The following is a 27,990-nucleotide window of genomic DNA, read 5'->3' as shown; positions in this document are numbered from 1 at the left end:
TCTCAAGGAGACCCACGGCTGAGTCTCAGGCTGACCTTATCATGTGGCGGGAGACCGACGCACATTCATTGACGTGGTTTTTGTAGGAAGAGCGACGAGACGTCGGATCAGAGCCGCCGAGGGAGATGACCTCCGTCACGGCAGTTGATAAAGGATTCTTCGGATAACGGCGTGAATTATGGACAGAACTGATTCTGAAGCCTAGAAAGAGCTTGATCTGATGTCGCTTGGTGCAAACTCAGCAGAACATCTTCCTAGCATTGATCGTGTAGCAAGTTCGTAAAATGGTCTTTAGTTCGCCTACTTGGGCCCAGATTGCTGGATTCTAGTGATTCTCATTGGCTCATCTTGGCCTATCTATCGGCTCTTGGTGCATCTTCATGGTGGCTTGGAAATTCAGAGAACGACTATACAGGAAGACCGCTAACCCCAGCGTAGTAAACCGATACTCGAGAACATGCTGGCCCCGCTTCACGTGTCTTTCGGGGTCTCCATCTTTCTGAGGCATTCGCCATCGGCTCAAATTCTGCCTACGCCCAGCAAAATGATTTGAAAGTCAGTGACAATGACGAACTCAGGATCAACCTCTGGAGCGGGACAGGCCAGCATGGATGATGTGATCGCGTCGAACTCCCCTATCGCCACCACTTCAGGTCCACCCGCCTCAGCACCACCGAAGGCCCGTGTATCGCTGGCTTGCAAGAGATGTAAGCGTCGAAAACAGCGAGTATGGCTCCTGGATGCATCGTACCTGCTTGACTTCGCATTAACGGATTCAGTGTGACGGCGCCCGTCCTCGTTGTAAATCATGTGAGAAGGCAGGAGTGGCATGTGCCTATGAGAAAACTGTTCGCCCTCAGTATCCAGGCGGCAAGTCATTGTATGTAAACATTCTACCTTGTAGTCCTGATCACAATGAGATTGAGGATATGACAGGTATATCAGCGCTCTAGAAGAACGAATTGCATTCCTCGAAGCTCGACTGCCCGATCATGCTGAAGACCACTTCCTCAATGATGTACAGGATCACCGAGAGACCATCAACGACGGTCCTTGGAATGTGCCAGAGGCCGATGATGTCGCGCAGGCTCATTCGCCCAACTCATCTCCCAAAAAACTCATGTCTGATCACATGGACTTAGAGCAGAGGACGTCCTTGGTAGGAGGCGTAGCCTATCTCTCTCTATGTGCCTCTGGTACAACTGACTCAACTTTTGAGCCGTACTATATCGGCTCTAGCTCTGGGGCTACCATTTCACGAGTCATCCAAGCGTCTATATTTGGACAAGCAAAGTCCAGGGCAACGACCGAGATAGCATCATCGCCGGAACAAGTTCGATCAGAGCCGAGAACCCCACCTGAATCAATCCACTCCGATACAGCTTCTCTTGGGTTTCCTGAGACACAGCAAGCTCGCATGCTATTTGACATATTCTTCGAGCGTATCCATACCCGCTGGCCAATTCTGGATCGAAGCATCTACGAAGATATTTTTGCAAAGCAATACATCTCTGGAGCTCTATCGACTGTTGAGCGAAGTATCTTCCACTTGATATATGCGATTACGACGCGATTTTTGTCTTTGACAAGAAGAGTACAAAGCGTCGATCCTGAGGTAAGAAGTGCTGCATTATATTGCGATCACAAGCTGAAGGCTTATAGCATCATCTTGCGGCGGCCACAGCGCCGATGAGCTATATACTAGAGCAGCACAGTCTTGCAAGTCTTCAGTTCCTCGTGCTGCTTGGTGTACATAGCCAAAGATCCCCATATGGCGCTGGAGCCTGGTCCCAGATCCGTTATGCTACCTCAATTTGTATTGAGATGGGCCTACATAGGAAAAGACTAGCACCACGCACAGACTCAGAAAAGCAAGCAAGAGACGAAGAACTTCGAAGAAGAATCTTCTGGTCTTGTTATTGTCTCGATCGCGCCACAAGTATCGTACTTGGCCGAGCTTTTGCTATCGCCGACAGGGACATCAATGTTGAGGTAACCGCAATGATACTTGTGTCGTTGGAAAATGCTTACCACTCTGTAGCTTCCAAGTGCTGGCAGTCAGTTCTGGACGCTCACTCACAAAGAGCTTCCTAGTCCCGCCCAAGGCGTCTGGTCCAATGTTGAGCCTTTCATACACATCATCCGACTCGATCGAATCCACTCGCGAATCCACAAAGTTGTATTCAGGGTTGATAGAGACGTTTTGAATGGCACAGCCGAAGAGCAGGCTAAGCGTGATCGCAAAATGGCCACCATAAAAGCAGATCTGGATGAGTGGCTGGAGAAGTGCCCCCAGACCCCCAAGGACGGGAACAAGACTACTTGGATGTACGATCCAGAGAGTGCCTACCTCGATGCTAGAGATTTCTACGGCTTGTAAGTATGAACAAAAGACTGCGGATTGGTTTCTGACCTTTCGCAGACAATACCACAAGTCCGTTCTTTTCCTCTTCACCGTCTTCCTTCCATCACTACAGACATCAGACCCACGATTCCTGATTTGCGCTCGCTCAGCGACCTCTGTATGCGTCGCATACAAGCGACTGAACCAGAACAAAACCCTCACATATACTATGATATCTCTGCACTCATGCTTTGTAGCTGGGTTGACCCTTGTATACTGTATCTGGCGGGACCGCTCCCTATTCTCCTACGAGATCCTTGAAGCGACAAGAGACTGCTCTCAAAGTCTGACTATTTTTGGCGAGAAGTGGCCAGGTGCAGTCAAGTATCGAGACATTTTTGACGAACTTTCGGGAAATTTGCTCAAGTCTATTGTCAACCGGGGTCCTTCGCTTCGGTCATACGACCGACCACGCCAAAATCACGTCAACTCTGACAATGTTTCCAACGTATCAACTCGGATACAGCAGACTCAACAGACGATTCCTCAGGTACCGCCAAATCAACCTACTAGCATCATCGAGATGCCGATGATCTCAGACGCTGTCAGAGAGGCATTCATGGAAGTCGATGAGGAGGCGCCAGGCGGATGGCAAGGCTGGCGGATGTGGGATGAAATGGTCAGGGAAAATGCGTCTAGTGTCAACGAATCTGTCTTAGGTTCTCGTTTGGCTGGGCAAAGCTACAGTGGAACGAGTTGGGAATGCTATGACAGTACGTATAACTTGGATCCTGTCCAAGACGCAGTGATGCAGATGGGAGCTGATGAGACCGCGACTGATGGCGATTGGAACTATAGAGCCTAGATGCAATCCAAGAGTTTGTGTGTACCACGAATGAACGGCGTTTCTTCGACACTGGTTGATCGTTTATTTGCAGCAGTTCACTAATTTACGCTAGCTGGCCCTTCTTGTAAGGGAATTGCTCCCTAAAAGATTCAGCAATCTCCGTCCTGGTCGCAACCCACACGCCTTCCTTCTCAGAGATGTACTTCACAAAATCTTGCAGAGCCTTGAAACGGCCGGGTCTTCCGATGATGCGGCAATGCAGGCCAATAGTCATCATCTTCGGCTCACCTGCTTCTCCTTCCTCGTAGAGCACGTCGAACGCATTCTTGATGTGAGTATAAAAGCCATTAGGATCACGGAAGCCAGTGGCTGCAGTGAGGAACTTGAAGTCGTTGCAGTCGTAGCTGTAGGGGAGCATCAGACAGCCCTTAGGACTCTCACTGTTGCGCTCCTGAGGAAGATCAGTCCAGTAAGGAATATCGTCGGCATAGGTATCGCTGGCCCATAGAAGCTCCTCGCCCATTTCCTCGTACACAAGAGGAATGAGTGCTCTACTTTGTGGTGATGGACGGCCATAGTACCATCCTTTGGGAGCGTACCCAGCGAGCTTCTTCAGAGCAGTAATGCCGTTTCGAATGTGCTGCTTCTCAGCTTCGACAGACAGGTTCTTGTGGTCGATCCATCTGTACGCATGAGATGCAATATCGTGACCTTCTTCAACACATCGAGTCACAACTTCGGGCTGTTCTTCGCAAGCGGAGCCAACAGCATAAAGTGTGAACTTCATCTTGTAGTCGTTGAACAGTTTGAACATGCGCCACCATCCACGGCGAGAGCCATATTCGAACTCAGACTCGGCACTATAATTGCGCTCATTGATATCCGGCTCTGCGGGATACTCGCGGAGAGATGTCTCTGAACGGCCATCTCCATGCAGCACTGATCGCTCGCCTCCCTGTTAAGTATTAGCTCACATCCTTGATAGACCGCGGGAATTTTGTCAGAGCTTACCTCTTCGTAGTTGATAACGAACGAGACTGCAATTTTGGCATTGTTGGGCCACTTTAAACCCTCCAAGCCCTTCTCTCCATATCCCTTGAAGTTCCTAGGGAATGCGTAATCCTGGTGTGCAGCATATACTTCAGGCATATTGAGCAAAAGTGAGCAGAAATGACTTGAATTTGTGAGTTGTAGTGCGTCTGACAGACTGCAGACCTGCACCTCCCCATATATGTGCAAATCGCGGATTGTCTTTTCGTGCCCCAATATGTGCCTATCGGTCAACCGTAACCATACTGCTTCAAGGCTCAAGCCATCGGCATTGTAAGGACGATCAGCTCATGCCTCATTATCCCCGTCTTGTTCAGGGTCCGAAAGAGTCTCTCTGTCATCGGAAGCAGCTTTGGCAGCGGCGACACATGAGCCGAGTTTGTCAAGTTGCGTGGCAACTGCATGTTGCCCTATCTCTTGCACTTTGCAAGGTAGTGGGGTTGTCGACTCTGGGCGCCTTCCTTATTGAATCCACATCGGGGCACTTGTCGCCGCACGGCAAGAGCTGTTTTGAGATAAGATTGTCATTGTGAAGATAAGCAAATTGCGGTTGCCACGATGCCAGAATGTGAGAAGGCACCCGACAAGCTCATAAAAACTATCTATCAGTGTCTCAGCGATACTTGGAGTGGAGTCACGGATAAGAATGAAGCTGCTGGTAGAAGTGGCGCGTCAGCTCTACGTAGTGCAAGCTTCTACACAACGCGGCCAGGGTCACCTTGTGCAATTTCGCACAGTGCCAAACTTGTTGCATCTTACAGTAGAACGAAAGTATGGTATTGGAGTGGGAAAGGTCTTGTAGTTTCTTACGCAGTCGGTTTCTTCGAGACACGACCACTCTCCAAGTTCAGCTCTCTGTCGTCAGGATGCTGCCCTGACAGCTCGATTGTCGCTTTCTTGTTCTCATCACAAGGCGCTTCGACGTCAACCTGCTTTGGAGCCTTTAGAGTAGTATTGCCAACCCCAAAGGTCAATAGCAACCCGGACGCCGCACATGCTGTGAAGAATATAAAGATATGATGCACCCCTAGCATATACACATCCAGGACTCTCTCCTTCAACGAATCAGTCAAGTCGAGTTTGTCAAGAGCATATGTAGAAGAGGTGAGTTCAGCAATCAAGCTGTCTGATGCGAGACCAGCACGTTTCAATTCTGAGCTCAGTGTGTTCGACAAAGTCACACCAGAGATGACGAGACCAAAACTCCCTCCGACTGTGCGGATGAAGTTGCGCAATCCAGTCGTGACAGCTCGATCTTCACTTCGGCTGTTAGCGTACAATCCAACAAGTGTGGGTTGTAATGTAAGTCCAATGCCAGCACCCTCGACGATGAGAATAACGATGAGTCGAGCCAGTCCGGTGTCGCGGTCGAACATGAGAGTGAGCCCGCTCCCTAAAGTCCATAGAAAGAAACCCGCTGCAATGCAATGCATGTAGCTACCGACCCTGGCCATGTACTGACCACTCAGAATTGATGTGACAGACGACGTTATGACTACCGGTAAGATCAGAGCTCCAGACACTAGCGGCGAATATCTCAAAATTGACTGGAAGTAGATGGGTAGATAGAAGAAGTTTCCGTAATAAACCAGTCCGATCATGGCTGTTTGAAGATAAAGCGCCCAACAGTGAGGAGCTCGATACAGTCGAAGTGGCATGATAGGTAAAGAGACGGCCTTCCATTCATAGAGAACAAAAAGTATCGCCAAGATCACACCAATGACGGTAGCAGCGATGAAAAAGGCAGATGACCACGGATAGGTAACACCGCCTCCTGACAGAGGTACAAGAATTAGAAGAGTGGATGCGATGTTGAGCACTATGCCGCCATAGTCGATCTTTCTCATCTTCTCTCCGAAATTGCCAGAACAATGTTTTAAGGGCAGCAAGAAGAGAATGACAAGAGCTGTGGGAATAGTCATGATCGGTATCATCCAGAAGACCCATCGCCAAGTCGCGCCTTCGACTACAGCACCTCCCAGAAAGGGGCCGACTCCATTTGCAAGAGCAATAATGGCACCGATACAGCCTGATACGCAAGGTTAGCAGAGTGATACTGTAGAGCTATGATGCTAATACCTTGGTATTTTCCGCGGTTTTGAAGCGTCGTGATATCGCTCACGATGATCATAACAAGACTGTTGATGCCACCACCTCCAATACCTGCTATTGATCGAAGGGCGAATAACTGTGCAGCAGTCTGGGCAAATCCGCATCCGAGATCTCCTAAGGCCATCAGGAAAAGACAAATTAGTAGCATATTCTTTCGCCCAAAGATGTCCGAGAGGCGGCCATTGATCAATTGAAATGCCGTTGAAGCAATGAGAAATGATGTTCCAATCCAAGAAGTAGCAGTTCCGGTATTGAGATCATCTGCTATGGCAGGTGTAGCTGTTGATACGGAAGTTTGGTCCACGAATGAGACGAATAGACAGACTGACAGAGCTGGAATGGCTATCATGAGTCGCTTCGATGACATGGTGTTCCTTTGACCTCCAACAGATTCTGCGTCGCTGTTGTCGTCTGGACCTTGCAGACCATCAGGATCGAGTCCTTTGTTGCCTTGTGCTGATTCGTTAGTGGCAGTGTTTTCTCGTCCATCATCTGGCAACAGACTGAGTGCTGTGGCATCGACCTCAGTAACGTGCTTCTCTGTGGGGCAGTTCTTCTCCATGTCACTTCTTGAGATACTCTGTTGTATCATTTTGACACAGCAGAAGAGGCTGCGGATTCAAGTCACAGATGTCAAGTATTGATACGACCTAGATCAATAGTAATCATACGTGTGCCTATGATCCGAAGTTCACAACATCGGGAAAGCGGAAAGCTATGAAAGATGTCATCAAAAGACTTCGGCTTCCATGACTACGGTATCTCAAGATTATGCCGGATAGAGATCCTTCGGACCGTACTGTGGTAAGGTGCCATTTTAGAACATCCGTGGCAGATCTCCGTGGCAGAATCCCGCGAGTACATAGTGTCTGTCCTCGATGATTGCTCACGAGCTGCCTATCTGAGCGTCGGCAACGTCTGCAAACCGCTGCAATTGTGGGATACCGTAAACGCGTGAGCTAGCACCAAAAATTTGTGTAAACATCCTACGAAAGGTGGTGATGGTTCACGGCAAAAGGCAGCCCTGGCCGGAGGTCTCCAACTGGACGCCAAGACCGACCCCATCGGGTCAATCTGAGCCGACATCATCGGCCAGCGCCATACAACTTGGTCGTCACTGACATATCGTCTTCACGGACATGATAAGCTGCTAGCGATCGTCCTTAGTCATCGAGAAGCGTGATAGTCGTCAACTTCGCATGAACAACAATCAAATGATGTGGCCTATCTTATAGCTCTCGGCCGACGCGCCGAGGCGATCATCTTTCTCCAAAAGGACAAATTGTCCATACTGCCATGTGTATCGCACGGAGTGTCATACAAGACACTGAAGTACCACTAGTCGCATTCTTTCGCTACTCATAAGTTTTCACTCCGACGGAGGTCACAACAAGCAGGATGAATGTCGAGCCATACCAACTAACAGCCACGGAAGTGCTACACAAGATCAAGGCTGGTGAACTGAGAGTAGAGGCATATGCGCGATCGTTGCTTGCACGAATCGATGCTCGAGATGAGGCCGTCCAAGCATGGGCATATCTTGACCCGGATTATGTGATCAAACAGGCGAAAGCTCTGGATCAAGTTCCTTTATCTGAACGTGGTCCCTTGCACGGCGTGGCTATAGCTGTCAAAGATGTCATCTATACAAAGGGTGAGATGTCAACGTGAAAGACTCACCTGTCGGCTGTAAGACTGAACTAAGTCGCAGACATGCCGACACAGTTTAATTCGCCCATCTATGCCAAAGACGCTGCCCAAGTAGACGCCGGCTCTGTTGCCATACTGCGAAAGTCTGGCGCTCTCATTCTCGGAAAGACGACCACTACTGAATTTGCTGCAACTACTGTTGGACCCAAAACCCGCAACCCGCACAATCCAAATCGTACTCCTGGCGGCTCCTCTTCAGGTTCTGGCGCAGCTGTAGGAGACCTGCAGGCTCCCATTGGTCTGGGTACGCAGACAGGCGGCAGCACGATCCGACCTGGCTCTTACAATGGTATTTACGCTTTGAAACCAACTTGGAACTCGATCACTCGCGAAGGTCAGAAGATTTACTCACTGATTCTCGATACACTCGGACTCTATGCTCGCAGTGTTGCGGACCTCGATCTTCTTGCCGACGTCTTTGCCTTAGCAGATGACGAACCAGCCCCTTCGAACTTCCGTGTCGAAGGCGCAAAATTCGCTGTACTAAGGACCATGGTTTGGCCACAAATAGGCTCAGGAGGCGCTGCTGCGATGGAAAAGGCTGTGTCCCTGCTGCGTGCTCAAGGTGCAGAGGTTGAAGAGATTGAGTTTCCTGAGCATCTCAAGGACCTTCCTTCTTGGCACGCCACGGTGCTCAACTCTGATGGCCGCACAGCGTTCTTGCCAGAATATACCACGACGAAGCACAATTTATCAGAATACCTAGTGGGTCATGTCGAGAACAATACAAAGATCTCACGCAAGGCGCAATTAGATGCATTCGACAGTATTGCGGCTGCGAGACCAGTTGTGGATAACATACTCAGTAAGTATGCAGCAGTACTGACTCCTAGCGTGCCTGATGAGGCGCCACTGGGAATTGAGAAGACGGGCAGTGCAGCCTTCTGCTTGATCTGGACAGTAAGCAGAAATTTATCGAAGTTTCGATCGTTCACTAGCTAATATGATTCCAGGCATTGCACACACCAGTCGTTAACATTCCAGGTTTCAAAGGCGATAATGGCATGCCGATTGGTGTTTCTCTTGTTGCTCCTCGTTACCATGATAGGCATTTGCTGGCTGTCAGTAAGGCAGTCGGTAATATTTTCGAGGTACAGGGCGGCTGGAAATAGGCTAGACAAGCAAAATTCAAGCATTTATATCAGCCCTGGTAAAAACCTCCGATTTGCTGTGATCCTTGTGAACTTTGACGGAAGCGGGCACATGCTATTCTACGGAACTACTACACCCCTGTATGTCGATGCAGGGGAGTATTGCATTGAAGCTTGATCGAATAGGCTTCCGATTTGTAGATAGATATCAAATAGCACATGTTATCGAAGCATGAGCTGCAGTCAGATCGAAAAGTGAACAAGCAGTGACGTGAATTTGATAGAGCTTTAATTATGTTTTTCTCATTCGGTTTTGAAGTATAGGTATAATGAGGTGTGGACCAAGACCAAGCAGGAGGCTGATACGCCGGATATCTAGAACAAAAGAAAGCGTGAACAAGAGAGAAAGTTAGAAGAATGCGCCAAAACCGAACCTCAAGTCTCTCCTAATAGAGAGACCCAGCCACCTATAATGCGCGTGAAGAAAAAGGCCGGAAGAAAAGAGAAGAGGGGAACAAGGGCGAGCAGAATTAAAAACACAAGTGCCAGAAGCGTAGAAAAGGAGGCACGAACAAAAGCGGAGTTCTATCGCTTTATCAACCCCGACCCCATTTTGGCTGTTCATAGAAACCCGTCCTGGCAACGAAGCAGAGAACGGCATGGAAAGTCAGTCTCACGGCGAAGCACTGACGCCTTCCATCTTCTCGGGCTCAGCGCCGTTTTCCTCGCTGCTGCTAGCAACGACTGAATCATTAGCGGAGTCACTGCCGTTTGTAGTGATGTCGGCAGCCTGCAGTTGCTTTCTCAAGGCGGCCATTTCCTCGTCTTTCTTCTTGAGCATCTCGAAAGCATGGTTTTTCTCTTGTTGCAGTAGCTTGATGTAATCGATAGCGCTCTCCACAGTGGCAGCTTTGGAGTTTGCACTTCTTCCCTCGGCAGTGTTGTTGCCCTTGCCCTCCTTGGCGTTGGCTTCCTCCTCTTCATCGGCAATATCTTCTGCTTTACCCTTACCCTTTGATTTGGGAAGTAGTGTTTGCATCTCTTTGATGGCTTCATTTATTCTGTTGCGTCGGCCTTGCTCGGCAATCTTGTGTGAGGTGCGTTTCGAAGTCAAGCCCATGGATAAAGACTCGGGATACGAAACGCCAGGAAGGCGAGTGCCTTCGAGCAGATGAGTGTAGTTTGACTTTGACGCGAGAAGAAGAGCTTGTTGAGTTTCACTAAGACCTATATATGATGGTCAGCAAACATTGGAATTCCTGGTTTGAGATCAGTGACTGTACGTACCTCCTTCGGGAAGCAAAGGCTTGATGCTGGGACTGATCTTTGGTCGGATAGCCGGACTGACAAGAGCTGAAACGTTGCTGACACTACCGCGCTTCTTCGCAGTTTGCGATCGCTTTTGTTCAAGTTTCTTGCCTGATGGCCCGACAGCAGGCGATTGTGTAGCTCCAATCATGGGGCTTGTCGTGGTAGAGTTCGATGGAGCCAATCTAGGCGTGCCCTTAATAGCTGGGGCTAAGCGAGGGGTATTGTCGGTAGAAAATGTTGTGTCGATTCTGCTCAAAGAAGCTGGTCGGGCAGGTTCAGCTGCTGATGGAGGCAAGGCCAGGTCCTCGAGCATGTTCATCTGATCCTGTGATTGCACTGGGAATTGACCTGAGCCTGGATGAGGTCCAGCAGAACGATTCACACCATTCTGCTGCTGACTCTTGCGAATAGACATCAGCGAAGCAGGAGTAGCCGGGCACGGAGCATTCGGCCCTTGATGAGAGTGAATAGCAGTTGGAGCAGGCGCAGAATGATTCTGAGGTTGCAAGGCAGGGGAATGGTAGGCTGAGGAAGGTAGAGGAGGGGGGCCCATGACCGAATCGGGTAAGGCTTCAGGTGATATCGACTCTGTGCTTGACTCTTCGAGATACGACGGCAAACACTCGGTAGACGGAGTACGAGAGCCTTGGTTCTGCGATTGATTCTGCGCTTCCATCAAGACATTGGCGACCTCACGTGGGGGAATGATGGTCGAGAGGTGAGCCGAGCGACGTCTTTGGGCCTTGACGATTGGAGATTGTCGCACTCGGGCAGCAGGACCTGCGGAATGCGGCGCTTGAGGCTTTCGTCTGCTTCTACGAGGAGCACTGTCCGTCACATCTTTCAGCGAGTCGACATCCATGTTGAGGTCGAGCGGCGAAGCGGCAGCCGAGTTGTCGGCCGTCGTCGGGTTGGTGTAGTGGCTGTGGGCATAGCTGCGATTCTGCTGCTGTTGTGCATGCAGAGCTGGCGACGTGAGTGGGCTGAAGTAAGCGCCGGGAATGGTGTACTCGGGAATGGGTTGGAAGGTCGAGTCTCTCGGAGTTACGGCTGGCGAGACTAGAGGGGTGAAAGCCATATTGTCTTCCTTTGCTAACCGTCGATGTTGGTCGTAAAAGGGACCGGCTCCCTGTTCCATGTGCTGGGCCATGTAATGACGCGCATTGCCTTGCAGGTCGTAACTGTTTGGCGTCGGCGGGACTACGTTTGGCGCACGATACATGTTCTGCGGCACTTGGGGTTGTGCCCATTGTTGATTCTGATTGAAGTTTTGCACGTCCAATTGTGTCGGAAGCTCGAAGCTCTCGGTGCCAAAGTCGTGTAGAGGGCCATTTGAACCCAGGACTCGGCCATCAGGCCCGTCGAGGGAGGGGAAGTCGCTCACATCGATGTTACCAATGTCGCCTATGTCACCAATGTCGAGGAAGTTTGCAAAGTCAATGTCTTGCATATCTTGAATGTCCATGTGTTGAGGCTGCGGCCATGGCTGCGCCTGTTCGGTGTGATTCATTCCAGAGGATGCGTGGTTTTATGGGAAAGAACGAATGTCGTCGTCGTTGTTGCCGCAGGTGGCTCGATGGTCCCCTACGAGTTTTTCGCAGAGCGCGACGACTTCAAATTGTAATACGAGACTGCTCGCTTGTCCTGACGCGAATAAATCTTGCGACCGAATAGGGCGCCGAATGCAAAAAATATGCCTCTTAGTGAGATGTGGACGGGTGACTGAAAGAGGGCACTCTGGTTGAGAAGTGGACCCGAGAGACGGCTACAAGTACGCTAAAGAGAGGTGGGGGCGAGGTTGCTTGTGGGCGGGTGCGGATTAAATCATGGGACAGATAGGAAAAAGACGCTGCAATAAAGTCTTTTTTCTTGTCTGCCGGAACTCTGAGAGGTCAAGATCTGATTTGATCTCCGACACTGTAGAATTCAGTCGATCTGCATCATGCCAGATAATTCTTGAGCTTTGCTTCCATAGAGCAACCCAAGCATACGATGATCTTTGAATCGCTCAAAAGTATCTGCGATGCGCCCCAGGATCAGGACGACTCCACCGAATGAGGTATCTCCGAACGGACCCTGTTTTTGGGGAGTTTGGAGTGCGTGTCTGTGCATGAAGTCAAAAGAATTCGGGACGATGAATTTAGCCCAGCACCGCCAGCTTGCCTGGATCGCCTTCATTAACAAATTGGAAGCGAATGACCTGTCAGTTCCTAGGCGTGTGCATGCAAGATGGCCTCTGCAATATACAACTGTTCCGTTCCATGCATCGAACGTGATGGCATTCACACACTCGCAGAGCATGTGGCGCATTAATGGTGGCATAGTCCTGATGACCCGCCGCGGCCATTGTAGATCTTCCAAAGTGGTTCGAACCTACGTAGGTTGCTTGCCCTTCGACCTCGGAATCTGTTTTTTGAAAACGGCATGCCCTAGCACCGCACCGATCTACTATCATTCCGGCGCGTATAAGCATATCGATTCACGGCCAAATTACAGTCTTGCGGATCGGCTTCATCTCGTCGAAAGTCGGCGCACATGTCACTGGAATGTCACTTCTATCCAGCATCTGCTCATCATGTGTGCACGGGCTGGATTCGGTTAATAGTCAAAACAAGCCCCAGAGGATTCCGACATCAGATTGTACAGAGTTCTTCGAGAACGCAAGGTTCCGTATTCGTGAACGACTCAACGACCAGTCCCTGACTCCTAACTTTATTTTAATCATTGAACTCCTACTCGGAACGACACATTACTCTTTACTAACAGAGTCGTGTTCAGTCGAGTCATCGGCATACAGACCTCTATATGCAACATTCGGTGAGCAACCATCTCTAGACCACGGGTACGCCCATGCGCCCTATTGCGAAATCACCTGTGCCTGGAATTAGCCTGTCCTTCAAAGCCTCGTCTCGCACCACTGTCCCTGCCGACCCACACCAAAGGATGTCGGTGCTTTGTGTCTTGAATCCTTCAAGCGTTGCAGACTGCAAGCTTGATCATCATTAGCTTTTGCTTTTACCTCTTCTGCGAAGAAGTCCTTGCCGAGGATACAATAGAATAGTTTCGTGGCTTGATTCCGTCGACCTCGGCAGAAAGCACAACTGCATAGCAAGGCATCATGTTCAGGGTCTGGAGCGTCATGGTCTCTGACGACTTCAACCGACTTTCATTTCATCCGTTTCAAGGTGGCTTGAGCGCTTCAAAGGTCATCACTTCTGATATTTTCTTGTAGCCAGATGAGATATCTCACAGGCATATCATCAGTGTGCGCGGGGGACCAGGCGGAGTAGGATCTTCTCAATTCGAATCTCTTACCAAGAAGGCAACTTCTTGCGAACGGGCTCCAGACCAATTCCTCTATATTGAATACGTCCAAGAAGCAAACACTATCGATCCCGCGGCCAGTGTTGCTGCTTGCATTGCGGTTATTGCACACTCGGGATCCACAACTCCAGGCGAAAGTATTGACCACCGCCCGAACCAATGTCGCTGGGACGATCGCTAGTTGTAATGCTATCAACAAGGGCGCCTCTTCTAAACCTAGCCGCCTAAATTTACTTGTCAAGTATGAACAAGGAAAGTGATCTTGTGCTCAACAATGGATTGTGGATCCTCAGGACAGGGACAGTAGGGACACCCAGCTATCGACGATCCGAGGACCCATGTCAGGTGTGCCATGTTGATGGTCATTCGCTTTAGCAGTGACATCCCGAGCCTTGACATACGATGGTGAGCAATGGCAATGCTCTTGAAGACCTGCCCTGGGCCTCAGGTTTTTAGTCTGAGAAGAGCCGGATCTTTCTTCGGGGGAAAAGAACGATCAGTTCAAGTCTCCGGGATACGTGCACTTCAATCGTAGTTAAACCATGTCCATCATCCACAACGTTTCGGCGTGGCTGCAGTAGACATCACAAACTCTGTATGATCATTCCTGGCAGAATGTTCTCTCAACTACTGTCCGATCCCACAATCTCGCACCTTGATCCGAACGTGGCATGAACATCCTGCCCATATAGTCCACGTGCAATGGATTGGTATCACTTTATATGCTCATATGACCCGCTAGCTTGAATGATACACTCCCATATCTTACCATCCATAAGTCTTTCTAGCATGAGCTGCAAAGACATCATGACAATCTTGAAGAAACGAAGCAACTCAGGTAGAGTTCTTTGTTAAAAGAACACCTTCTGCACACGTGATGCTATTAGAACCCAAGAACTGTTTTTTTTTGATAATTCGGGATTGACTTTTTGCACATTGAAGACTAATTAAATCCCTTTCGCCGTTTCCGTTAAGCATGAACACAAGGTCCCTACGCATGTTAGGCTAAAGTCAATATCGAATATTCGGAACAAAGTAACATTCAACAACTTTGTCCTTGTGTTTCACTCATTCTTGACAGGCATTTTGCCCCAGAGGTAGATGTTGGTTTCTCCAACCGCGCACTTATCATATCCAGATCACCTTGTCTGAGCAGGGCGTGTCAAGACCAGCTGAAGTGATCTCGAAGGGGCCAGACTTGAGTCTGAGTCCCTCTCATTGCTAGATGGTGGTACTGAAGGAAGAAGAAAGTGCCCCACTGCACCTGCTATAACATCCAGGACGAGTTAGTAAGTCTAGGTGGCTTTTGGCAGGACCTCTGTTATGACCATATGGATATGCATCGGCGTAGGAGTACGAAGCACATCGTACTATAGAGGAAAGAATGGCGAGCCTGTGAAGTGTCGTCCTTGTCGTCTCGTGGCTTTACCGTCCTAGTTGCCGTTCGACATTCAGTACCGAGTCTTCAGATTTCTTAGCAAAAGTTACGAAGCAGAGTTTGATGAGTATTTGACTTGATGACAATCGAGCTTACCAGTGGAGAGGATATGCAAGAAGATGGTGAGTAGATACTGTAACTTCAGATGTGACGTGTGCTGCGTTTGAGCTTAGATGCTTCTCCATGGGTGGGTATTAAGGCCAATAGAAATGTTTTGCGGGTTTTGGAAAAAAAAAAGATTTGAAGACCAAAGATTGAAACAATCCGTAAGAACATTATGCTACAAGTGCGTCCCGAAAGCGTACAACCATTCTACCGTGCTGCCGCATCGTACTCGGGGTAAGAGAGAATTGAAAAAGGAAGAAGATTAATTGGAAACAAGAACCGCCACTTTCCGCCGATGAACGCCAGTGCTGATAACCCGGTATGATGAAGTCTCTTGTAAAAGGAAATGGATGGCTGCTTCTACATGATGATGCAGCATCCACCGGATTGTTGAGGGGCGTAGGGGTCGTCGCGCTTGTCGATCTAGAGGAACAAGTCAGCATTGGCAAGTGCTAGAGCGTGTACTGAGGGAACTCACAGTGCCCCAGCGGCTGGGAACCATGAAGTCCTTAGGCTCCTTGTCGGTGAAAGCGATAAGGCTGAGAGTAGAATGTCAGCGCGTGTGCAATTGTGTCGGAGTGGACACGCAAACTCACTCCATGGAAGCCTCGGAAACAGGGATTCTTCTGCGGTTTAGGTCCTCTTGCAATCTCTGGTTGAGCTCATTGAGACGGCGGAGCTTCAATTCGGCCATGCTCTGCTTCTTGCTTCTGCCGGTGTCGTTGTTACGGATCTCATATGGCTGAGACATTGTGAAGGAGATGAAGAGGGATTGGAGCGACTAGTGAGATTGACGAGTGGGCGATAGATATATGGATCGGTAGAGCGAGAGGGAGATTGGACCAGAGTCTGGCGACTGGCGACAACTGTTGGCACTGTCATAAGCGGTCAGCTTGACGAAAAGTAAACGAAGCACGAGGATGTCGCACGGAGTTCAGACAAGGCGTGGGAGCCAATGGAGCGGGATTGCAGGGAGGATGTCGAGGCCGTCGCGCGCGTGTTGTTCTCGTGGGCGGGAGACGAATGCAGACGAATGGGGTAATGAGCGACGCAGTGAAGAGAAGGCCACTGGGAAAATCGACGTTACACGGCGGCGAGGATGCAGGAATCGTCGTGTCGTAGAGAGGATGGGACGCGGTTGTCGTCCGCCTGCTCCTCAAATTGCTCTAATTGGCCTCGCCGATCGGGCATAGTCGTTACTTGGCACTGGCCATGGAACGGTTTGGTCTATCTATTCCACTGTCTTTACTGACCGCCTGGCCCGTCACGTTGCATCCAACGCCAGGGATGCGTTCTCGAAATGTCGATTCCAGTCTTTAGGACAAGGACAGAGACTATTTACAGCACCTTGTTTCTAAGCCAGATCCCTGCTGGAAAACACTACAGAATCCAGCCTTGACCCCAGAAAGTCAGGGGCTTCGCTGACTTGAGCCGCTTGATCTCAGCCGCTTGGCCGACAGTTGTGAGACTACCGTGAGGATAGTAGACAATGCTTGTCAAGCCTCGCCAAATTCATATCTTGAATCCTCGTGCCATCGCACATATCATGTCTGAGGGAGAGCTGTGTGTCAACTTTGTTAAATAATGCATCCAGAATAAACCATTCAGAACGGGCTTCTTCCCAGAGAGTGTTGCCATGATGTGGCCATTCGATAAGTAGTGCACCATCGTTCTACAAGTGTGTAAGATTGTTTGGAATAGCTCACTACTTCTTTTTCGAGAATCAAGTGCAAATGTGACGAGCAGAAGATGAACTAGTCCAAAAGTCCAAAATGCAGCACAAGTTGGCGAACTCTTGGCGCGACTCTGCGCGTCAGCCAATCACAAGCGAGCCGCACCTCGCAGCGACGCTGGGAAAAATCGAACATCTTGACGGCCTCTCTCGATCAACGACAGGAAGGTCGCCATATCGCCCAAGATGCCTCCTCCGCCTCATACCAAGCCTGAGAACGTGCTCAAGGCAAGTCCTGCTCGCGTTTCTCCGCTCTCGACACGACCACGGAATACTGACGCCATGGCGACAACAGAGAGCCCAAGAGCTCATCGCAGTCAACCAGAAGCAGTCTGCTCTGACTATCCTCCACGAGCATGTCACCTCCAAGCGCACCCGCAACAGCACCATCGCTTCGCTCGAGCCTGTCGTCCTCCTGTTCGTTGAACTTTGTGTTGAGTTGAGAAAGGGCAAGGCCGCCAAGGACGGTCTCTACAACTACAAGAACACTTCGCAAAACACAAACATCGCCACTATCGAGGTATACCTGCGCATCTCGGCCGCTCTGTCCGCGCCTTCGCTGACCCATATTTAGCTTGTCTTCAAGCGCTTCATCGAACTCGCCGAGTCCAAGGTTTCCGAAGCCCAGGCCAAGGCTGATGAGGTCTCTTCCGCCGCAGAGACATCTGCTGACCTTGCCAATGTTGGCGATCTCGAGGCCAGTGAGACCCCTGAGTCCATCCTTCTGTCGACCGTCTCCGGCGAGCAGGCACGCGACAGAACCGACCGCGCCATTGTCACTCCCTGGCTCAAGTTCCTGTGGGAGACTTACCGCACCGTTTTGGACATCTTCAAGAACAACGCCAGACTCGAGGTCATGTACCAGACCGTCACCCTCCAGGCCTTCCAGTTCTGTCTCCGTTACGCCCGCAAGACCGAATTCCGCAGACTGTGCGAGTTGCTCCGTAACCATCTCCAAAATGCCGCCAAGTACTCGTCCCAGATGCACGCCATCAACCTCAGCGACCCCGATACTCTTCAGCGCCATCTAGACACCCGCTTCCAGCAGCTCAACGTTGCTGTCGAGCTTGAGTTGTGGCAGGAAGCCTTCAAGTCCGTTGAGGACACCCACACTCTTCTCTCCTTGAGCAAGCGTCCTGCTAAGAACGTCATGATGGCCAACTACTTCGAGAAGCTTGCTCGTATCTTCCTTGTCAGCGAGAACTACCTTTTCCACGCTGCTGCCTGGAGCCGTTACTGCAACCTCTTGCGCCAGTCGGCCGCCATCATGGCTGCTGGTCAGGGCCAGAAGAAGGACAATCCCTCCAACATTGGCGATGCAGACCTCACCAAGGCCGCCTCCTTTGTCATTCTGTCTGCCCTCGCCATTCCCGTCATCAGCACTTCCCGTTCCCGTGGTGCTCTGGTTGACGTTGACGAGGCCAAGAAGAACAAGAACACCCGTCTTACTAACCTCCTCGGCATGTCAGCACCCCCTACCCGTGCCATTCTGTTCAAGGATGCTATCAACAAGGGTCTTCTCAAGCGCGCCTCTCCCGAGATCCGTGAGCTTTACAACATCCTCGAGGTCGACTTCCACCCCCTGTCTATCTGCAAGAGAATCTCTCCTATCCTTACCAAGATTGCCGCCGACCCTGAGATGAAGAAGTACGTCCTGCCTCTCCAGCAGGTCATTCTCACTCGCCTCTTCCAGCAGCTGTCTCAAGTCTACGAGACTGTCGAGCTCAAGTTCGTCCTCAACCTTGCTCAGTTCCCCGAGGAGTTCCAGATGAGCCCCGCCGCCATTGAGAAATTCATCATGAACGGTTGCAAGAAGGGTGACCTGGCCATCCGTATCGACCACGCTACTGGTGTCCTGACTTTCGACTCTGACGTCTTCTCGTCTGCTCGTGCTCTTCACCCTGGCAGCGGTGCTGGTTCTGCTGGTACTGAGGTCGTTCAGCGCCTCCAGAGCACCCCCGCCGAGATCGTCCGCTCTCAACTTACTCGTCTGTCCAAGGCTCTCTACATCACTTGCCAGTATGTCGACCCTACATTCAACGAGGACCGCCAGAAGGCCAAGCTTGCTGCTCTTAAGCGTGCTGAGGCTGGCGCTGACAAGGAGCACCTCGACACCATTGCCCGTTCGGAGGTCATCCAGAAGATGAAGGAGTCTGCCGCCAACGCTTTGGCAGCCAAGGAGCGCGAGGAGGCACAGAAGAAGAGAATCCGTCAACAAGAATTGCAGGCCGCCGAAGTCCAGCGTCTGGCTGATGAGCAGCGCGAGCGTGAAGCTCGTCGCATCAGACAGGAGCAGGAGAAGGTTCAGAGAGAGGAGATGGAGCGCCAGCTTAAGGAGCTTAAGCAGGGTGTCAAGGGTGTCGACATTGACAGCTTCGACATCAACGACCTTGACACTGGCCGCATCCGCCAGATCAAGCTGCAGGCTCTTGAGAAGGAGAAGAACGAGATGAGCGAGAAGTTGAGATTCACTGCCAAGAGAATCGACCATCTCGAGCGTGCTTACAGAAAGGAGGAGCTCAAGCACCTGAGCGCTGATTACGATGCTCAACGCGAGCGTGATTTGGCTGCTTACGAGAAGACCAAGTCTGAGACTCTCAGAGATGCCGAGGAGAAGCACAAGGAGGCTGTTGCCCTCAAGCACCGCCTCAGCCGCTTGGTGCCTGCTTACGAGAAGTTCAAGCGTACCGTCACCGAGCAGCGTCACGCCGAGTTCGAGAAGCGTCGCAAGGTCGCAGAGCGCGAGCTCAACCAGAAGATGGAGCAGCGCCGCCGCGAGGTCAAGGAGCGCATGGCACGCGAAAGACAAGAAGCCGAAGAGGCTGCTGCCAGAGCCCGCGAGCAAGAGGAGAGAGAGGCCAGAGAGGCCGAAGAGAAGGAGCGTGCCGATGCCGAGAAGCGCGAGAGAATGGAGAGAGAGAAGCAGGAGAGAATCAAGTCGAGAGAGTGCGTTTGCATCAAACCCACACCAACAACTACAACAGCATTGCTAACAAATCATTACAGGGAGGCCGCCGCTGCCGCCGAGAAGCAACGCCAGCGCGAAGAGGAAGCCGAGCGTCGCCGTGCCGAGCGCAAGCAAGCACCCCCCGCTGCCTCTGGTCCTTCCCGCTGGGAGAGATCTGGCGCACCCACACCTTCCGAGTCCCCAGCCGCTTCCGCTGGAGGCCCTCCCCGCCTCAACCTTGCCGGCAACAAGCCCTCATGGCGTGAGCGTGAAGCCGCAAAGGCTGCTGGTGGTGCCGCATCTCCCGCCCCTGAGGCCACTCGCCCTGCCGCACCCGCACCCGCCGCCGAGGAAGCCCCCAAGCGTTCTGGCTACGTTCCTCCTCACATGCGTGGAGCCTCTGGCGCCGCACCTTCCTCAGACTCTGCCCCTCCCGCCGCTGCTCCCCGCGAGCGCTGGGCTCCCAGAACCCCTCGCGGTGATGGTGAAGCTCCTCCCGCATCTGGCGGTAGATATGAGGCTCCCTCTTCCCGTGGCGGATCCTCTGGTGCCTACAGACGTGGTGGCTTTGGCGGCAACAGGAACTAGAGATATACGTGTTCCTTGACGAAAACGACCAAATGGTGGAATGTAGCAGTAGGGAGTTGATGTTTTGCAACGATCTTTCTTTCTTTTGGAGCACAAAAACTGGGAAAGGATGATCGATGAGAAGGTTCTTTTTATACATAGCCTTGAAGAAAAAGCATGCATTCTTTTTTCTAGCCCTATTCATGTCTACGACGATCTCTCTTTCATTGCCATGTCTTTGCTTAATTGTTGTTGTATGTAGAAAAGAATTAGACCCTCCATGTTCTCGTAATCCTTGAAATCAATATGTGCACACTTCATTGGTATCGAGCAATAAGTAAGAGTAACATTGGCATTCCCTTTTGCGTGAGTTCCACCTCGTGCTTCGCAATCGCATCACCACGTCCTTCCTCCCACATTGTTTCAGCTGTCTTATGCAGCCTGGTACTTGCGAAGCTGTTTCAATCGAGTCAGTTTCTGTACAAACAGATCATTGTGCGTTCTAAGACTTACATCCATAGTCAAGGTCCTACTGCTGTTCACAGTCTGATCTCTCATGACACCGACAAGTGTCTCACTGTTCTGGAAGAGTCCAGTCTATCTCGGATGTTAGCAATTGGATACTATAATGAATGCCTCGTTAGATTTACCTTGAGCGAAATGACAACGAATTGCATGCCAGGGCCTGCATGCTCCTTGACATAGTTGGCCAGGCGGGCAGTGTTCGCATTGTCGAGAGCAGCATCAACCTCATCCAGGACGAAGAAAGGCGAAGGAGCATATGTGTGGATAGCGAAGAGTAGAGCCAGCGCTGCCATAGTCTTCTCGCCACCGGATAGATGCTCCATATCACGGAAGCGCTTGAGCGGAGGCATAGCGTGGTATTTGATACCACTGAGATATGGCTCGTCAGTGTCTTCGAGATCGAGGTATGCCTGTCCACCGAGAGGGAAACTGGCAGTGCGTGTGAGCTCCTTGTATACTTGATCAATCTGACCAGAGATGTGTTCGTAAGCTTTGTTAAAGAGTTCGGATCTCAAGTCTCTGATGTCGTCGAATTGATCCTTGGCTTCTTTGGCTGCTTTGCGACTTGCTTCAAACTCATCATCAGTGGATTTGAGACGTGCTTCAACACCTTCGAGACGTTCGATAGCTCTCATGTTTGGTGCCATCTTGTCGAGGTCGGCCTGTATGTTCGAGACGATTTCCTGCAGAGTCGCCTCGCATTGTTCGGAATCGTCTTCTTTCAAATCGTCGTCCAAGTCCGAGAAGTCAACGTCAATGCCGTAGTCGTTGACAACGGGCACGCGTTGAGACGCAACCTCCTCGTCCACGTCCATGGCGTCTTCATCAGCGGCCATGCCACCATCTAGCGGAAGAGTCTCCAGCTTCCTGCTCTGGGAAGTAAGAGGGATATTGATCTCCTCGATTCTGCATCGGCGAAGTAATGAGTAACGATCTGAGTTTGACCGCTGCACTGCTTCTTGTAGAGCCGTGATGTCTTTGTTCGTATCTTCAATCGACTTCGATCGTTTTGCGACTTCACGTCTGTGTTCAGCAACCTTGTCAGACTTCTCGTCGTACTTCGTTCTGCGTGTGATGAGTTGCTCATTCATCTGCTCAACTTCGGCATTCAGTTCATCTAGCTCGTTATTGAGATCATCACGCTCAGATTCGAGGCTTGCAATGTTGGCTTGAGCTTCCTTAACGTCGCTCTGCAACTTAGCAATGCGGTCCTTCGTTGTCTGCAGACGTTGTGTCTCAAAGGCAAGCTGGTTCTCCAATCTGCTGCGCTGGGTAGTGAACTCGAGCTTCTTTTGTGCAGCCTCTTGCTGGGCACTACCCTGCTGAGCTTCGTACGCACGTATGTCACTGTAGCCTAGACGTTGGCAGAATGAGGCAAAGACTTGGTCTTCGACAGTCGCCACTGACGATGAGTATGACTCGAGCTGGCTACGCAGAGTAGTGACGCCCTGAGCTTGCTCTTCGTACTTCGGCCTTGTCTCCTCGACTTGACGTCTGGCAAAGTTCAGCTCGCGGCGCTTGCTCTCGATATTCGATTCAAGTGCCTTGAGCTCTTCGTCGGCAAAGGCGCGACGTGACTCGAGACCAGCAAGTTCACCCTGGAGAGCCTCTTCTTCAGCTTGTCGGCGATGGCCCTTTGGTAGAGCACTCAGATCGGCCAGCAGCTTATCCTTCAGGCGGCGCAAGTTCTCGACTTCCGAATCTTCCCACTTTCGTGCATTTCGTTGGTCGTTTGAGCCATGTCCACCGGTCATTAGACCGCCCTTGTGAATGATGGTTCCATCAAGTGTGACTGCCTTGGCCTCGACACGCCTGTCGTAGCAGAGATGTCTGGCAATCTGTAGATCATCGCAAACAATGCTGTTCCCGCAAGCGAAAGAAATGGCACGTTCGACGGCATTTTCATAATCAATTGTGTCAATGGCGAGACGCATGCCCCTATGCATGCCCTTCAGGTTCGCGTCTGGTGCTTTGTGCATGATAGTGTCGAGCGGGATGAAGGTTGCCTGGCCAGCACGTTGATCACGAAGGTACTGAATGCACTCCTTTGCCACTTTTTCCGTGTCAACTACAATGGAATCATTATGGCGACCGAGGACAGTGCTGACGGCGACGTTGTACTTCTTCTGCTTCGGCTTGCAGAGCGACCATAGTTGACCTCGGACACCAGGGAAGATTCTCTTCATAGCAGCAACAGTCTCACGAGCTCGTGTCTCCTTCTCAGATTCTCGTTGAGATACAGATGCATCGTTGAGCTTGTGCAGCACTTCTTGGAGCTTCTCCTCGATCTCGGTGTGTTTCTGAGCGGATCTCAATCTCTCCGATGTCAGAGTGTTGAATTCCTTCTTCTTGCTGTCTGCTTCATTGTTGATAGAGCGAATAGTCGAAATTAACTCATCACGCCTCGCTCGTAAAGTGGATACTTCACTGTCAAGCTTGGAGATGTGGTTTTCTGTAGAGTCGACCTTGCTCTTCAAACTCTCAACAGTCTCTTCGTCCGTCTTGAGTTGACGTGTGATGTTGTCCACTTTGATCTGGTCGGCTGCTGTTCTCTTGTTGACATCTCCTCTCAGACGGTTGTATTCTTGGAGATCGGCCTCGCTAAGCTCACGACCTGCTTGCTGTTGAGCTGCTGACCATTCCTGCTCCCATCTGCTTTGGGCTCTCTGGACAAGTTCAAGATCCTTTTTCAACTGGTCGGCGTTGCGAGACTGGGCATCACGCTCTTTTGAGATTTCAGTGATTCGCTTTCGTGTTGCTTCAAGTTTCTTGTTGGATAGGGAGATTTTCTCGTTGATGGGTAAGAGATCGTTCTCCTTCTCCTCAACAGCCTTTTCCTTGTTCTTGATGTTGCGTTCCAGCTTGTGAACCTCGCGACCTGCTCTAGCTTGCTCTTGTTGTGCTTCTGCAAGCCTGGCCTCGTAAGCCTCAACGTTTCTTCGGTACTCCTTCAGCTCGTCCTGGTGTTTTTGAATCTCAGCACCGGACGATTCGACCATTTGTTGGAAGTGATACAGCTTCCAGAGAACATGAGTAACGACAGCCTGATCTTTCTCGTCGGCTTTACGGTTGTAGTTGTCGACTTCACGTTTCTGCTCCTGATATTGCTTGATCTCGGAGTTGATGCCTCTACGTTGGTTCAATCTGAAAGCTTGGTCCTCAGCAGCCTTTTCGGCCTCGATCTTGAGACGATCGTAGTCGGCCTTGTACTCAAGACTGCCGCTGATTTGCTCGATCAATCTGGTAAGATCCTTTGAACTTTGAGAAGCGATGGCTTCGACATCGCCCTGGAAGACGAGGAAGTTGCGAGCCTTGATCAAGATATTCTCGGCTTCAAGGGCTTCGTTGTACTGCTTGGCGGAGACGAGTCTGTTGTTGATGCGGTATTCAGATTGGCCAGTAGAAGTGATGGAGCGTTTCCAAGCTTGTTCGTCTCCAGCATCGTCCTCGTAAACGGCCATGACCCAAGCATTGGTGGGATCTGGGCGTTGAGTGCTTGTCTGAGTGTCTTGGTCCTGCTCTTGTGCACCAGATTCAGGGTCGGGGTCTTGAGCGTCGCCTTCGGGGACTTCGGTAGCAGTTCCATCGGCATTGATTCGGGAAGTCTTCAGAACACGGCCACGGTAAACCAAGTCGCGTAGATGAGTTGAGCGGAGGTGAGAAGATTTGATACCAAGAACGAAGGAGATGGCGTCCATGGAATTGGACTTGCCGGAACCATTGGGACCAATAATGGAGGTGAAGTAGGAATCGCCGAAGAGGAGAACATGGTGGCCCTTGTAGGACTTGAAGTCTGGGCATATGTCAGCAAGTGCAGAGCAGAAGTCGCAAATATGATAGTGATGATCGCACTGAACAACTCAAGCCGAATTAGTTTGCCCATGGCGGCGGGTCGTGGTGGAGTGCTGCTATGGTCGCAGGTGCATGGAAGGACTGACCTGGTCGGACGACGCGTTGATGGAGGCAGGCGCGTCTCACGCGAACTGCTGCCAAGACGCAGAATGGCGGAGCGGAACTCAGGGACCTAATCAGCGGGCGGTGTAGTGCACACGGACCAATGACATCGTCGGTCTGATCAACATGGTCCAAAAAGTACCTACTCCTGCTTTTGTACCTGTCAAGTTGCTCCTGACTTGCATTCCACCTGCTCCAGATTCTACACGTGAGAGAAGCAATGTCTGCTTAGACGTACAGCTCTCCTGTGGCCTGCATCTCTCGTTATTCCCTCCCCTCCCCTACCAAAGTTGATCTTCCTCTATCTATCTCTCTTCCCTCTGCTTGCTCACCGCCATGTCGCAGCCCGTCGACACGCTCAAGCCCAAACCAGAGGCTTCTGCTGCTGATGCGTCTTCAGCCCAGCCTTCTGCCTCTGACACCGACTACCTTTCCGCTGTTGATGCTCAGCAATATGCAGGCATGACATCTCAGCCTACCTCGCCAGGCTATGCTCACAGTGTCTTGTCACGAACCACCTCAAATGGAAGCTACAACGAGCTTGACGATGAAAGTTTCCCCCCGCTCGATCGCCTTACTATGTTCGACATAATCGAGAACCTCGCCTTGCCTCAAAGACTCGAGCGCTTTCAGCATTCCATTACTGCTCAGAAAGACAAGGTCCGCCGACAACAGCAGAAACTTAGGATGTCTAGTATCACAGCCAAGGACAAGATGGTCGAAGAATGGAGGCGGCGCATCTCTACTCCTGATGAGCAGCTGGACAAGTACAAGAAACGCATGCGCGACAACGTCGACCGTCTCAGCAAGAAATGGAACGATGCCAAAGCTGTCACCTTGCGTGAGAAGATCTCCTTCATCACCGGTGTCCTCAACATCTTCGTCTCTGGCTACCTCATAGGCGCTCACCCTGAGTGGTTCCATATCTGGTATACTGTACAGCTCGCCTACTTCATGCCCATCCGCTACTACAAGTACCACAAGATTGGCTACCACTACTTCCTCGCCGACTTGTGTTATTTTGTCAACCTCCTCATGCTCCTAACCATGTGGTTCTTCCCAGGAAGTAAGAGACTGTTCATCAGCACATATTGTCTGGCCATGGGAAACAATGCTGTTGCCATTGCCATGTGGAGAAACTCGCTAGTCTTCCATTCCTTGGACAAGGTCACCAGCCTGTTCATCCATATCATGCCGTGTGCGACCCTCCACTGTCTCGTTCATCTATTACCTCAAGACTTGCAGAAGGAGAAATTCCCCGCTATCTATAGTATAAAGTACTCCGCGCCGTCCTCTCCGGAACACTACACTCTGTGGGGTATGATTGTCTGGGCTACTGTACCTTACGCCTGTTGGCAGCTGAGCTACCACTTCTTGATCACTGTCAGGCGTAAGGATAAGATCGCTGCTGGTATGTCCTCTAAACACTGCATCAATTTGGTATAATGCTGACTTATACATAGGACGCCCAACCTCTTTCACTTGGCTTCGCAAATCCTACGCGAAGAATTTCCTCGGCAAATTCGTGCTTTCGCTCCCCGAAGTTCTCCAAGGCCCAGCTTTCATGTTGATTCAGTACATCTATGCTCTCATCACCATGGTACCCTGCCCTTTGTGGTTCTATTACCATTGGGCCAGTGCTGCTTTCCTCACGGTCGTCTTCACCTGGGCCACCTACAATGGTGCCACATTCTACATTGACGTTTTTGGCCGCCGCATGGAGAAAGAGTTCGAAGCTCTCAAGAAGGAAGTCGCGAAGTGGCAAGCCACACCCGAAGGCAAGCATATCCTGGATGAGTCGGATCCCGCTCTGAAAGCAGTTAAGAGTATGTCACTTGACACTCAGGAGCCTGCTCAACCTCAGTCTGAAAATGCTGCGGGCATTGAGTCGAAACAAGGCTCAACTTCAATTGAAGAAGCTACGAATACTGGAGAAGTTCGCCAGAGATGATTGTCACGAATATGTTGCATGACTAGATTGATTGTGGTAACAGACCTTCAATGGCGTTTTGGAGCTGGATACCCCTTCGCTCATTAGATACTTGGCTTGAAGCAGCTTATCACAATAGACATTTTGATTGTTTCGTTTCATGGCCAGCCAATACGGTCTGTTGAAGGACCTGCATTGCAATTCGTTTAGAAGCTCTCCATGTGTTAGCTGAGGTCCTCGTTTCCTGTCCCACATGCGAAGAGTCGACCATCTCGCATCGAGTCTCGTCCTGACAGGAGCAATGATTGGGACAGAAAAAGAAAAGAAAATATATTCAGCTGCGGTAGCGACCCTGTCTCAAGATCCTCAGGTGTTTATCATCAAGCACAACAAGCACCTATATTTCTTGTCATGGCAGGGGCTCTTCAAACGGCAGCCTTGACACCAGTGTTCTCAATTTGTACTTCTCAGAATGTGGTGAGTGCTTGTAGAAGGAAAAGACAGGTAGAAAGCGCAAAGCATCAAATCATCAGAACCTTTTCGCAAGACGCCCTTCTGTTCCGTGAGTGCAAGGATCGCACAACTCACGCTTACTGGAGAATGTTCTTCGTGAATAGCCGAAGGAAGGATCAAGCAAATGTAGCCACGGTGGGTAGGCACCAATATTTGTTTTCTAGCGTTCTGAGGGCAAGGATTGATTTGCTTCAGGGAGTGAGTCGAGAGATGGTGATAACGAAAACCGCTATAAACACTTTCCATGCTTTTCCACTACTACCATTCGATGAGTGAGAGAAACCTTGAGAAACAACATGCGCTACCCCTGTGCCCGTGTCCAGCCCACGTTCCCAAATGTTTCCATGCGCCCATCATTTTGAAATTCTCTCTTCTTGCTAATCGCAAGATCGTTTCATTGTTCGTCCGCGAGGTTCTTCATCATTGTGAGCATGCTAGACCGCTTCTTCTGTCAAACTCCAAAACTGATTCATTCTCTTGTTCTGTGAGT

At 50.7% G+C, this 27,990-nt stretch overlaps 9 protein-coding genes across 9 annotated transcripts; 4 read left to right on the top strand and 5 right to left on the bottom strand.

The window, feature by feature from the left end:
* Positions 1-607: 607 nt before the first annotated feature.
* Positions 608-3,209, top strand: M437DRAFT_77028 (uncharacterized protein; the record flags this gene model as incomplete). The annotated part of the gene is made up of 5 exons (XM_041026730.1): positions 608-747; positions 937-1,615; positions 1,663-1,992; positions 2,042-2,376; positions 2,423-3,209. The coding sequence occupies 5 exons, from the start codon at positions 608-610 to the stop codon at positions 3,207-3,209; spliced, it is 2,271 nt and encodes a 756-aa protein (XP_040877678.1).
* An 85-nt stretch (positions 3,210-3,294) lies between these two features.
* On the bottom strand, positions 3,295-4,340 carry M437DRAFT_53498 (chitin deacetylase 1; the record flags this gene model as incomplete). The annotated part of the gene is made up of 2 exons (XM_041022535.1): positions 3,295-4,146; positions 4,203-4,340. 2 exons carry the CDS (start codon positions 4,338-4,340, stop codon positions 3,295-3,297), a joined length of 990 nt encoding a protein of 329 aa, XP_040877677.1.
* Positions 4,341-5,047: 707 nt separating this feature from the next.
* Positions 5,048-6,915, bottom strand: M437DRAFT_53933 (major facilitator superfamily transporter; the record flags this gene model as incomplete). The annotated part of the gene is made up of 2 exons (XM_041022605.1): positions 5,048-6,270; positions 6,321-6,915. 2 exons carry the CDS (start codon positions 6,913-6,915, stop codon positions 5,048-5,050), a joined length of 1,818 nt encoding a protein of 605 aa, XP_040877676.1.
* Positions 6,916-7,751: 836 nt separating this feature from the next.
* On the top strand, positions 7,752-9,175 carry M437DRAFT_86370 (amidase signature enzyme; the record flags this gene model as incomplete). Its single annotated transcript, XM_041028442.1, has 3 exons — positions 7,752-8,007; positions 8,065-8,963; positions 9,017-9,175. 3 exons carry the CDS (start codon positions 7,752-7,754, stop codon positions 9,173-9,175), a joined length of 1,314 nt encoding a protein of 437 aa, XP_040877675.1.
* Positions 9,176-9,827: 652 nt separating this feature from the next.
* M437DRAFT_53877 (uncharacterized protein) lies at positions 9,828-11,915 on the bottom strand (the record flags this gene model as incomplete). The annotated part of the gene is made up of 2 exons (XM_041022599.1): positions 9,828-10,374; positions 10,438-11,915. 2 exons carry the CDS (start codon positions 11,913-11,915, stop codon positions 9,828-9,830), a joined length of 2,025 nt encoding a protein of 674 aa, XP_040877674.1.
* A 3,777-nt stretch (positions 11,916-15,692) lies between these two features.
* M437DRAFT_77023 (uncharacterized protein) lies at positions 15,693-16,083 on the bottom strand (the record flags this gene model as incomplete). The annotated part of the gene is made up of 3 exons (XM_041026729.1): positions 15,693-15,755; positions 15,811-15,871; positions 15,929-16,083. The coding sequence occupies 3 exons, from the start codon at positions 16,081-16,083 to the stop codon at positions 15,693-15,695; spliced, it is 279 nt and encodes a 92-aa protein (XP_040877673.1).
* Positions 16,084-17,250: 1,167 nt separating this feature from the next.
* Positions 17,251-20,599, top strand: M437DRAFT_53525 (uncharacterized protein; the record flags this gene model as incomplete). Its single annotated transcript, XM_041022540.1, has 4 exons — positions 17,251-17,296; positions 17,364-17,584; positions 17,639-20,010; positions 20,071-20,599. 4 exons carry the CDS (start codon positions 17,251-17,253, stop codon positions 20,597-20,599), a joined length of 3,168 nt encoding a protein of 1,055 aa, XP_040877672.1.
* A 411-nt stretch (positions 20,600-21,010) lies between these two features.
* M437DRAFT_77021 (cohesin complex subunit Psm1) lies at positions 21,011-24,986 on the bottom strand (the record flags this gene model as incomplete). The annotated part of the gene is made up of 4 exons (XM_041026728.1): positions 21,011-21,034; positions 21,092-21,175; positions 21,229-24,896; positions 24,956-24,986. The coding sequence occupies 4 exons, from the start codon at positions 24,984-24,986 to the stop codon at positions 21,011-21,013; spliced, it is 3,807 nt and encodes a 1,268-aa protein (XP_040877671.1).
* Positions 24,987-25,393: 407 nt separating this feature from the next.
* On the top strand, positions 25,394-27,008 carry M437DRAFT_53666 (uncharacterized protein; the record flags this gene model as incomplete). Its single annotated transcript, XM_041022564.1, has 2 exons — positions 25,394-26,468; positions 26,521-27,008. The coding sequence occupies 2 exons, from the start codon at positions 25,394-25,396 to the stop codon at positions 27,006-27,008; spliced, it is 1,563 nt and encodes a 520-aa protein (XP_040877670.1).
* Between the last annotated feature and the right edge of the window lie 982 nt (positions 27,009-27,990).

Source organism: Aureobasidium melanogenum, assembly GCF_000721775.1.
Source record: "Aureobasidium melanogenum CBS 110374 unplaced genomic scaffold scaffold_18, whole genome shotgun sequence".
Lineage (NCBI taxonomy): Eukaryota > Fungi > Ascomycota > Dothideomycetes > Dothideales > Saccotheciaceae > Aureobasidium > Aureobasidium melanogenum.
Note: the sequence above shows the minus strand (reverse complement) of the source record. Positions and strands in the feature narration are given on the sequence as shown.